The 12,708-nt window shown below is 38.3% G+C and overlaps 1 protein-coding gene across 1 annotated transcript; it reads left to right on the top strand.

Annotated features, from left to right (window-relative positions):
* Positions 1–4,152: 4,152 nt before the first annotated feature.
* On the top strand, positions 4,153–5,547 carry NAP1L2 (nucleosome assembly protein 1 like 2). Its single transcript, XM_047097814.1, has one exon. It carries the CDS (start codon positions 4,153–4,155, stop codon positions 5,545–5,547), a length of 1,395 nt encoding a protein of 464 aa, XP_046953770.1.
* Positions 5,548–12,708: the final 7,161 nt, after the last annotated feature.

The raw sequence follows: 12,708 nt of genomic DNA on the forward strand, positions 1-12,708 counted from the left end.
TTCTCTAAAGAAGACATCCAGATGGCCAACAGGCACATGAAAAGATGTTCAGCATCGCTCCTTATCAGGGAAATACAAATCAAAACCACACTCAGGTATCACCTCACGCCAGTCAGAGTGGCCAAAATGAACAAATCAGGAGACTATAGATGCTGGAGAGGATGTGGAGAAACGGGAACCCTCTTGCACTGTTGGTGGGAATGCAAATTGGTGCAGCCGCTCTGGAAAGCAGTGTGGAGGTTCCTCAGAAAATTAAAAATAGACCTACCCTATGACCCAGCAATAGCACTGCTAGGAATTTACCCAAGGGATACAGGAGTACTGATGCATAGGGGCACTTGTACCCCAATGTTCATAGCAGCACTCTCAACAATAGCCAAATTATGGAAAGAGCCTAAATGTCCATCAACTGATGAATGGATAAAGAAATTGTGGTTTATATACACAATGGAATACTATGTGGCAATGAGAAAAAATGAAATATGGCCTTTTGTAGTAACGTGGATGGAACTGGAGAGTGTGATGCTAAGTGAAATAAGCCATACAGAGAAAGACAGATACCATATGGTTTCACTCTTATGTGGATCCTGAGAAACTTAACAGGAACCCATGGGGGAGGGGAAGGAAAAAAAAAAAAAGAGAGGTTATAGTGGGAGAGAGCCAAAGCATAAGAGACTGTTAAAAACTGAGAACAAACTGAGGGTTGATGGGGGGTGGGAGGGAGTGGAGGGTGGGTGATGGGTATTGAGGAGGGCACCTTTTGGGATGAGCACTGGGTGTTGTATGGAAACCAGTTTGTCAATAAATTTCATATATAAAAAAATAAAAAAGAAAAAAAAATGGCAACAAAAACTCCCATTCCCACCTTCCCCGAGACTCTGGCAACCACCATTCTACCTCTTTATGAATTTGACAATTCTAGGTACCTCATATAAGTGGAATCACAAAATATTTGTCTTTTTGTGTTTGTATTATTTCATTTAACATAATGTCTTCAAGGTTAATCCACGTTGTATCATGTGTCAGAATTTCATTCCTTTTTAAGGCTGGATAATATTTCTATTGTATATATGTACTACTTTTTTAAAAAAAAATCCATTCTTCCATCAATGGATATTTACATTGTTTCCACCTTTTGGCTATTGTGGAAAATGCTGCTGGGGCACCTGGGTGGATCAGTCATTTAAGCATCCGACTTTGGCTCATGTCATGATCTCACCGTTCCCGAGTTCGAGCCCCGCGTCGGGCTCTGTGCTGACAGCTCAGAGCCTGAATGGAGACTGTATCAGACTCTGTGTCTCCCTTTCTCTCTCTGCCCCACCCCCTGCTTGTACTCTCTCTCTCTCTCTCTCTCAAAAATAAATAAACATTAAATTTTTCTTTTAAATGTTGCTATGAACATATGGGTGAAAATATCTGTTAGATACCCTGCTTTCATTTCTTTTGGGTATATACCTAGAAGTGGAATAGTTGGATCATATGGTAATTCTATGTTGATTTTTTTGAGGTTCTACCATATTGCTTTTTATTGGAGTTGCACCATTTCACATTCCTCAATAATGCACAAAGTTTCCAATTTCTCCATATTCTTGTCTACACTTATTTTCTGTTTTTATTCTTCTGATAATAGCCATTTCAATGGGTGTGAAGTGATACCTCTTTGTGGTTTTGATTTGCATTTCTCTAATTAGTGATATTGAACATCTTTTCAGGTGCCATTTGTATCTCTTCTTTGTAGAGATATCTTTTCAAGTCCTTTGCCCATTTTTAACTGATTTGCTTGTTTTTGTTATTCTTGAGTTGTAGGACTCCTTATGTATTCTGGATATTAATCCTCTATCAGTTATATGATTTGCACACATTTTCTCCCACCTGATGGGCTGCCTTTTAACTCTGTTGAGAGTATTTTTTTGTGAACAAATGTTTCTAATTTGAAGAATTCCAATTTATCTATTTTTTGTTTTGTTGCCTATGCTTTGGTGTCATATACTTTTGTTATATGTAATGAAACACATCATTCCCTTTATGGTTTCTGTGACTGCATGTATGACTATGAAGGACTCTTCAATCTTAAAATTAGATGGCACACATTCTCCTCATCTTTCAATAGTTTGGTTTAACGTCATAATATATTTATATAATAGTGGGTTTTCTTTTATTTTTTTTTTCAACGGGTTTTCTTTTAAAATTACATTTTTAGAAACTACTTAAGTATACTGGAATATGTTAGTGAGAGGGAAAAGTTTATAAAAGAGTTTATCTCAGTTTTATTTTGAGAAAACTCTAGCCTAAACAGAACACATATGTAGACATGTTAGAAATGACAAGACCAAAATGTTCACATTGGTTCTCTCAGGGTTGTGAGATTACTAGTGATTTCTGTTATACTCTAAAATTTTCCTCATTTTCCAAATTTTACAAAAATAAGCATGTGTTGTATTTATATCAGATAACTACAAGGAATGGTGCAACTCTAGAACCAGAAAAAAGGAAACTTGGAAAGCAATGAATGGACTCATAACAAGGGAACTACCAGATCAATACATAAGCCTGAAAATTGAATTTTGTAAATATTGTAATGATACACAGTACACAGAAATAAAATATGAAAAAAGAAAAAAATTACCAGTATACTGCAAGAGTCTGAAAAGAAATAAAATATGTAAACAGTGTTTATCTCTGTGATAATAACACAATACAGATTGTTTAAGTCTGGGAAATAGTAAAATTTTTAAAATTATTCAATTAATAAATGACCAACATTGGAAATATGGACAAAATAAACATCATCAATGATTCCTAACCAGAGGAAATTTTTAAATGACTGCATACATAGCATTCCATCTTGTGAAAACTCTGTCATATATTTAACCATGTCTGTAATGCTGAGATTTACAATATTTTCAGTAACAAAAGCGTCAAGCAAGTGCTGTGATTTGTAAAATAAATATTACTTTACATTTAAACATTTCTTTTTAAAATTCCCAATGGCTTGACAGCCAGAATCAAAAAGGAGGAAGAGGGAAGTCAGTATTAGGAGTGAGTTACTGATTAGCCAGGCAACTGGTTTATTGTCTTGTGTGTTCACTTGTCAGACAGTTGGATACAGCACGTTGGATCTTCACCAAAGTTTAACTAGGCTGTATTTCACACTAACCTTAACTAATCACGTCTTCTGTCCCCTCTCCTATCCCAGGAAATGTTAGGAGCATTTCCAATTTAAAATTGCTGCTCACTTACCATTAAGCTTGTGGAAAATACAGTAAAAAAACAAAAATAGAATATTTAAATCACTGTCAGTTACATCACCTTAAGATCAAGATAGCTAATTTCTTTTTAGTGTTTTCCCTTCTGCCTCTCTTTATAAATCCCTCCCCAAACCCCTTTCCTCCTCCCAGAGCCTGGGGCTAAAATTAAAGGGACAAATTTAGGATGGGTGGGTGCCTTGTCTTCTCTCCTTGTCCGACATTTTAGGTACTATTTTCTTTTAGCTTTTCTTGAAATCATAAAAGTATAATACTAGTTACAAATTGAAAGAATAAACAAATAAAATTTAAGTTTCTGGAAAAATCAGGGGTGGGGGTGGGGGTTGGCGGTTAAGTTAGAGGTAGATGAATCAGCTATATTAGAGAACCTGGGAAGGTGAGCGGGCTTGGAAACTTGATAGATCTAATAATTTATTGGCTCAGGATTTGTCAATCACTGTAGCCCAGCAAATGAAATTAGAGCAGAGTCGTAGGGAGGAAGGGAGTGACTCCCCAAACTATATGCACCAAGAAAATCTAGTCAGGAGACGTCTGCGTAATTATACTGTGGCACCATTTTTTTCTTGCGGCACTAGCTGCTTGCGGAGGAGGTCCGCCCACTGCAGCTCTCTGCAGTCTCTGGATGGTTCCTGCAAGACCGACCATCGCCTTCTCTGCACTCCAGCCCAGGGCACCATTGCCTCCTCCCGCTTCTCGCGGCCTCAGCACAGCCTTCATCCCGGCAGCAGCCTCAACCATTACTCTTGCAGCCTGCCACCACTGCGCATTCCACCTCTGTCCCAGCCGCCGCTGCTTCTGCTTTTCCGGTGAGTCTTTCCCTGCGGAGGTCAGGTCTCCTTCCTTATCTTGGCGATAGCCACCTTAAGCGTGTACGGTCCTTTGAAAAATGGCCGAGTCAGCCGACCACAAGGAACTGTTAGAATCTAGTCAAGAAGAGGCTGGTAATAAGGTAATGATGGAGGGACCCGGGGAACAACCGGAGCGCAGTGAAGATGTCGCAGCTGGGCCTGGAGATGATAAAGTGCACGGTGAGGAAGCCGCCGCAGGGCCTGGGGAAGAAGGGGAGAAAGGTGAAGATGCTGCTGCTAGGTCCGGGGAAGGCGGGGTAAAAGATGAAGATACTGATGAGGATTCAGACACAGACCGTCCAAAAGGACTTATTGGTTATCTTTTAGATACAGACTTTGTTGAAAGTCTGCCTTTGAAAGTTAAGTACCGTGTGTTAGCCCTCAAAAAACTTCAAACTAGAGTGGCCAATCTGGAATCCAAATTTCTGAGGGAATTTCATGGCATTGAAAGGAAGTTTGCTGAAATGTATCAACCGTTATTGGAAAAAAGACGTCAGATCATAAATGCAATCTATGAACCTACAAAAGAGGAATGTGAATATAAGTCAGACTCTGAGGACTACGATGATGAGATGTATGATGAGGAAGAAATGGATGGTAATGAGGAGGGTCTGGTACATGAGTATATGGATGAGGATGATGGTTGTGAAGGAGATTATTATGATTATGCTGTCGAGGAGGAGGATGATGATGACGATGACGAGGATACTGATGACGACATCGAGGCTACCGGAGAAGAGAATAAAGAAGAACAGGATCCTAAAGGAATTCCTAATTTTTGGCTGACTGTATTAAAAAACGTTGACACACTCACTCCTTTGATTAAGAAATATGATGAGCCTATTCTGAAGCTCCTGACAGATATTAAAGTGAAACTTTCAGATCCTGGCGAGCCTCTCAGTTTCACGCTAGAATTTCACTTCAAGCCCAATGAATATTTCAAAAATGAGCTGTTAACAAAAACTTATGTGCTGAAGTCAAGGCTGGCGTATTATGATCCCCATCCCTATAGGGGAACTGCAATTGAGTATTGCATAGGCTGTGAGATAGATTGGAATGAAGGTAAGAATGTCACTTTGAAAACCATCAGGAAGAAGCAGAAACACCGGATCTGGGGGACAATACGAACTGTAACTGAAGATTTTCCCAAGGATTCGTTCTTCAATTTCTTTACTCCTCATGGAATCAACTCAAATGGAAAGGATGGAAATGATGATTTTTTACTTGGTCACAATTTACGTACTTACATAATACCAAGATCAGTGTTGTTTTTCTCAGGTGATGCACTTGAATCTCAGCAGGAGGGGGTAGTTAGGGAAGTTAATGATGCAATTTATGACAAAATTATTTATGATAATTGGATGGCTGCAATTGAGGAGGTTAAAGCTTGTTGCAAAAATCTTGAGGGAATAGTAGAAGATGTTGATCGCTAAAGCAAAGTGTACTTGGTCCTGACATTAACTGCTGTAGATCTAGTTACTCAAGATGCAAGAAGTTAATTAGAGCCTTGTGTTCTGAATTTTTTCTTGTAGGGTCATTTAAAACATAGGTCTCAGAAATATGAGAGAGACTTAAATACTAATTAATGTGACCTTGCATTTTAGTAGTAGAATGTTTTCAAGAAATATAAACTGTGGTAGATGGTTTAAAATATCTATATAATGTGTAGTTTAATCCTTCTAAAGTCCTTTAAACATATAGCTATTAATCTGTGGCTGTGAATATTATCAGAACTGCTAAATGAGACCAACATTTGTTTGGAAAGAAAATCTTGGAGAACCAACCCAAGGTTTTTTGAAGCTGTGTGTGTGTGTGTGTGTGTGTGTGTGTGTGTTTTCTTAGTCCTTTAACTAGTGGGTTTATTCTCTTGTACCTGCTTCATTTTGCAACAAAATACAGTAGAATTTAAAACTTGAATGCTTAAGAAGCCTGCATATGGTTAAAATTTTCAGGTAAAACTACATTTATTGTTAGTAACAGCTTATCCATAGGCTCTTGTATTTTATTTGACCATGATAAATAATAAAACTTAGTTATATTGAGGTTATTGTTTATCAGTGAAGTGTTAATCACAGTGCTTTCAAAAGATTGCCACATGTTGTTCTGTGTAATTATGTAAACTGTAATTACAGTATGTAATTTCTCTTCCTATAGTACACTTAATCATTCATTGGAAGTAATCACATGAACATTTTGAAAAGTTTTTTTCGTGTTCTTTCACTGCGAAATAAAATAAATAAAAATTTCAGTGTGTTTCCTGTTTTACAACTTATCTTTTTTTCTCATTATAAAAGTGTTATGCTTATTGGAAAACATTTAGGAAATACTAAACAATACATTGATTAAACCAAAATCCATATACTCACTCCCCAAAGATAAGCACTGTTAATATCTTGATTTACTTTCTATTATTTTTCAATGTGTTTAAATATGCATGCAGATTTACTAACACTAAGATGTGCAAAGAAACTATCTTAGGTTTTATAACTAATGTAATTTTAATTCTGAGTGCACCTCCACACCCCAAGTTTGCAGAGAAACAAAAGTCTCAGTTTTAATCCAGGAAATTAACTGCTATTTATAATTTAAACACTGCATAAATAACAGGCTCCTGTGTGTTAGTCTATATTTCAGACTTACCTACCCTTCCACAATGTCATCTGGATGTACAGGGGCTTATATTGTTTTATGACATTGGTGGGGAGGGGGCTGCACTGACCAGGGAAAAGGGATGTGGTTGGTTAGAGAGCTGACATTGTCCCAGAGTTGGCATTGCCTTCTTCACGTGTGGAAACCCAGAGGTTCAGCTTCCCATTTTGGCAGACTCCGTGAAGGTCACATCTATCCCTCTGGGACAACAGGGAATTGTTAAATCCTTTCCAAGCCGTGTGAGATCTGAGAGTGGCTAAGAAGTGCTGTGTCTTGTTATTGCTGCCTATCCACTCTTCCATCCCAGGTGATTGTGATGTGATCCCACAGAATTATAAGATGAAAGTGGAACAAAATCTCTTCTGCTTGTGACTTATTCCTCCATTATTGAACATGCCTCCTTCGGATTTTGGCTAAGAGAGGTAAGTTTATAACACTGATTTTTTTTTTTGTTTTTTACCTCTGCCTCATCTTTACAATCAACTGAGGAGGAAGATAATGGGCTTTTTCTTTCCTTTCCCTGTCTGGATGGGATCCTCCTCTAAATATATCTTCCTCCCAGGGTCAATAGTAAATGCTCACTTGCTTTTCTATGGGGTGCAATAGTTGGCAGGGTATAAGGAACTAGAGACAACTTACTATTATAGGGGAACCTAACTTGGGAAATACAATGTATGCTTGATAAATGTAAACATTTTCATTTTCATAGTCTTCACCACCCTCAGTCTTGACGTTTGTTAAATTCCCAACTCCCCTTCAAACCCTTCCACAAAATAAAGATTGGGACCCTTTTAGTCGTTATTGTTATTATGCATTAAAAAGTCAGGAACGTGGGTGTATCTTTCCTGCTATTTTACAGAGGAGGATCAGGCATCTTGAAGTCTCTCCTTGTCCCTTTCTCTTGCCTCCAGAAGAGCGAGCAGTAAAGCTGTTTCTGGGCTTTCTGTAAGGGCAGACCAGCCCCTTTGCTTTATCCCTCATGTCAGTGGTGTCCAGCCAAAGACCATCAAGGATATACCCATAGTTGAATAAGCACATGCCCAAGTTGAACATAGGTGAACAAGTTGAACATACCCACAGTCTCCATCATCTCCCCCAGGAGAACACACATCCTGGGGAACCATTGTATGCTATCAGTAAGTAAGTGTTAGAAAACATATTGCAGAATTTGGGCTTTGGTTGTGTGATTTGATGGAGGGTCTATGGAAGTGGGGGTTTATTCTATATTGTAGGACAATTTAATGATTGGTAGTTCAATAAATCTCTTCTATGGGGGGAGATACTAGAACAAGGATAAAGCTGTAATTGGTAAAGAGGTTGTAGCCACTGACTTTAACTAGAATGGTAGTGGTGTTTGGTGTTTTGTGACCTTGTTTTTGTCTGTGCTTAGACAAAATTAGATGGCCTTACTTTGCCTCATTTTCATACAGTCCCAGCATAACCTTGTCTGAAGTTGGTGTTCTATTAGATGGTTTATCCAATAGAATAGCATGGCCTAGCTGTGAGGACCAGACCAGGTTCCTAATGTCAGGGACTGCTTTTTTATATTTCCTTCTCTTTCAACCCTTCTCAGGGATGAAATTTGAGGCAGTCATCACTCTCAGCTTGTCTTGGGATGGATGTTCATTTGATTTAAGTTTAGACTAGTGGAAAGAAAATTTAGGCTTTGAGGGTAGGCCATAGGCTTCAGCCCATATACCAGAGAGGCCTATACTAGGAGGTAGGGCCCAAGTGTGACTAAGAATAGAATTTTACCTTAATTCTTTTTGTAATTGTTCTGTTGAAAAATGTATCATTTATAAAGTCCTGAAAGGGTTGTTAAGGTGGCTATTGGGCCTTGTTAGAATTTTGGTATTCCCAGGGAATATACTGAAATGCCTAAATGCAATAAAATTCCATTTTGGGGGAACCTAATAATTTATGGTGTAAATTACAGTATTTAGTATTATATACCATATAGCAGAGTGATTCATCTTTGAAGCCAGGCTGCTTAAATTCAAATTCCAATTTTGTAATTTACTAGTTGGGTGACCTTGTACAAGCTACTTTGTGTGTCTTAGTTTTCATATCTGTAAAAGTATAATAATAATTTGTGCATCTACCTCACAGATTATTATGAAGATTTAATTGGTTTATATGAAGTGCTTGAAATCTGTATGACACATAGTGAGTGCTGTATAGGTGTATCTGTATTATTTTTATTACTAAGTTTTTATCTGTGAAATACTAAAAACTGGTATACAATAGGAGTGCAATAAATTTTTATTGAATTATTAATAATTGTCTCCCTAATTTGTTTCTAATTTAACAAAAAGTGAAAGAACATACTTTGCAGTTTAATAACAAAATCTCCAGGATTTCTGCAAGTATTAAGGAAGGCTAAGTGGCAAATTTAGCAGCAGTACTTAAGGACTCGCAAGGTACTGGCAAGCCTGGTTAATGAAGAGGAAAATATAGTGACTGTGGTGTTACTTCCTCACCACTGAGTACATTCATTATCTTTGTAGCTGTGTATGCCAAACTCAATACCACATGCCATTTGTTCACTGGCCAATGATGCATTATTATATTAAAATATTTGGAAACCAGAGAAAAATAGAATACATAAAATAAGAATCACATGGTATTATATATCATCCATAGGTACATAACAATTTTTTTTTTTTAGTTACCACATAGGTATGTATGCAACATGTAGCGATTATTTTATTTTTTTTAAACGTTTATTTATTTTTGAGACAGAGAGAGACAGAGCATGAACGGGGGGGGGGGGGGGCAGAGAGAGAGGGAGACACAGAATCGAAAACAGGCTCCAGGCTCTGAGCCATCAGCCCAGAGCCTGACGCGGGGCTCGAACCCACGGACCGCGAGATCGTGACCTGGCTGAAGTCAGACGCTTAACCGACTGCGCCACCCAGGCGCCCCTGTAGCGATTATATTAAAGCAGTATACTTTTAAAAATAAAGAATAAGTTTAACATGGAACACATTTCTGAAATATATCGCCTCTGAGTTTTTGTTTTTGTTTTTTTGCAGAATAATACAGGGTTTTAGAGCAAAAGAGAAAAGAATGTCCAAAAGTAAACAATCTCTGTTTTTTAAAACTACTCTAATGATCCACTTGTTGACCTATTCTCAGGGTGTTTTAAGGCAATTAAAACTCTCTATGTCATGCAGCCAATGGGTAATCACTACTTCCATTTTGCAGGTGCACTCATCTCACTTCTGGCTCTTCAGGCGGTGTGTGTGTGTGTGTGTGTGCGCGCGCGCGCGCTCGTGCGTTTCTGTGTGTTTGCGCGACGTCCCGTGTGGGATGGGGTAAAGTGGGAGGGAAGCTAGTGCGGGATGGTCACTTGTCACAAAAGACCCTAGCCCTGGTAAAACTTCTCTATTAGGGCATGTGCAAGAATACGTGGGGGTAGGGGAGACAGACTGAATCATCACGGAGGCCACTAGTGTTTAAGTATCCTCTTTGGCCTTTGTGCGCACGGTCGTGCGTCCGTGCGTGTGTGTGTGTGCGTGCATGCTGGTCAAAAGGAGTGGGTGAGACGTCTTCCTGGCTCCGGTGCTTTATGAAACCACATTGTGTGTGTACTAGTGCCTGTGGCCGGTAAGAAGAGAGGCAGTTCTGGAGGAGGCATACGCAGGCCGGGTGTCAGTGGTTTTGGAGGAGATCGGAAGTAGAGGTGCGTTCTTCCGCGATGAGGTCAAGGTCGACTTGTCTGCTAAAGCCAAGGTACTCGTAGGGAGGGCAAAAATAGGTGGCAGCGTAGTGGGAGAATCCTAGCTTGGTTAGCATTTGTTCTGACCCCCACCTGGGGGAAAGAGAAACTTAAGTGGATGACAAGAGAAGAGTCCTAGAATTGGATAATGTGGGAGGTTTTGGTTTTAAATACCTGCAGAATAGATACCTTTTGGTTGATGAAGTACAGTGGCACCTTGGCCCCAGGACAGATTTGGGTCAGGCGTATATAAATACAAGTATAAACATGTATACAAGAAGTGTATATAAAAGGTGTATTACTGGTTCTGACACCTACTTCAATGACAATACTAGTATAGGTGTATTTGGAAGACGAAATCAGTCTGTAATACGTTAATCATCTATTTGTGATTCACTGCTTCTGTAAAGTACAGAATCTGTGTATTAATTTAAACTTCACATGAAAGGTTCAGCATTCCAATCAAGTGTATCACTTGACATAAGCATAAAAGCTTTCCAAGCAGATTGGTGTTGAAATAAAAATTTCACAAGGCAACTTCATGAAAATGGTGAAAAGCGGCTGTATTTTTACATTTTGTATTTCACATTTAACATGTTCTCAGACTGTTACACACACACACACACACACACACACACACACATCTGTATGATTCAGAGTGAGAGGAAACGCATGGTCAGAAGGATTCACAGCAGGTGGAACCAGTATGGAGTGCTTTATCATTTCGTATTTCTACATCAGCTATCAAGGTGAAAGGAGGTAATAAATATTGATATTGTGTCTATGTATGTGCATGCTTGCATCTCTGCATGTATGTGCATGTTTTTTGTAAGTTTTTTTAAATGTTTATTTATTTTTGAGAGAGAGGGAGAGAGAGAGAGCGGGAGAGGGGCAGAGAGAGGGAGACACAGAAACCGAAGCAGCTCCAGGCTCTGAGCTGTCAACACAGAACCCGAACACAGAGCTCGAACTCACAAACCATGAGATCATGACCTAAGCTGAAGTCAGACACTTAACTGACTGAGCCACCGAGGTGCCCCTGTATGTGCATGTTTTAATGTGGAATATATCAGTAACAAGTGGAAATGAAATTCCCACCATAAATCTTTGTTGCCCAAGATATCACCTATAGTTTGCCAGGAGTCCTATGGATAAGGGAAGATTGAGTGGTTTGTGATGAGTTCCCTTTCTCCCTGTGATAAGGTACTTTTTATTTTACAGCTTAGAGGAATTGAGGAGGTATTTATACTTACTAAGATCCATATTAGTCAATTTAAGGCATTTGCACTTCATGGTCAAGTATTAAATTGCATACTCTTACTTTATATTAACGTGGCATTTTAGGACATTTCAGAATTATGTTCTCACTAGTTTGGATAAGGGTGGTTATCTCCATTTTTCAGATGAGAAATCTGAGATACAGACATGGTAATTTGTCAATACCATTCAATTAGTGGTGCAGGAGTTCATATTTAATCTCATTGCTCATGCTCTTCATCACACTATGCTGCCTTCGGTGAAACTGAATGATGAATGATATTGCAAGTTTGCTTAATATCAAAATGCCTCTGCCCATATTAAAGCTGCTTGGTACTAGTGTAGGGATAGATATGAACATATTTCTTTGTTAGGTATGTTACCTCATTGATTTAATATATCATAATAGCTGGGCTGAAGCTTTTTAAGAAAACTTCCTAATGCAGGTTAACAATGTAAAATTATTACAGGAATTAAATCTCATTTTCTCTTAAATATTCTATAATTTAGGCTTTGCTAATGTGACCTATTCTTTCCCACATAATCATACGTTTAATTTAAATTTATTGCTTTTTTAAATCTCAATTTTAAAATCTCAGTTCTTGTTCCTATTGTGGAACTTGTATATTATGTGATCTGGGTCACCAGTTTCCATATCTATACAGTGGAGATAATTAGTAGTGCCTAGGTCATAAGATTGTTTTGATAATTCATTGTGATATGACTGCCCAGCACTTGGCACAATGCCTGGTACATAGCAAGCCCTAAAACATTAGGTGGTTATTATTATAATAATCATTATCACTTCTTAGGATTGTTATGAAGAAAAAATTATTATATGATGGGCTTGTTACATAATAAGGGTTTAATAAATTATAGCTACTCTTTTATAACTTTATATCCCTGAGGTAATAACAAACAAGAGGATTTGAGGTCATTTTCTTTTGTCATTTTCTCTTTTTTAAAC

Source organism: Lynx rufus, unplaced genomic scaffold, assembly GCF_022079265.1.
Source record: "Lynx rufus isolate CCGP_SWC_20201006 ecotype Redwood Valley unplaced genomic scaffold, mLynRuf1.p SCAF_42, whole genome shotgun sequence".
NCBI classification, from domain to species: domain Eukaryota; kingdom Metazoa; phylum Chordata; class Mammalia; order Carnivora; family Felidae; genus Lynx; species Lynx rufus.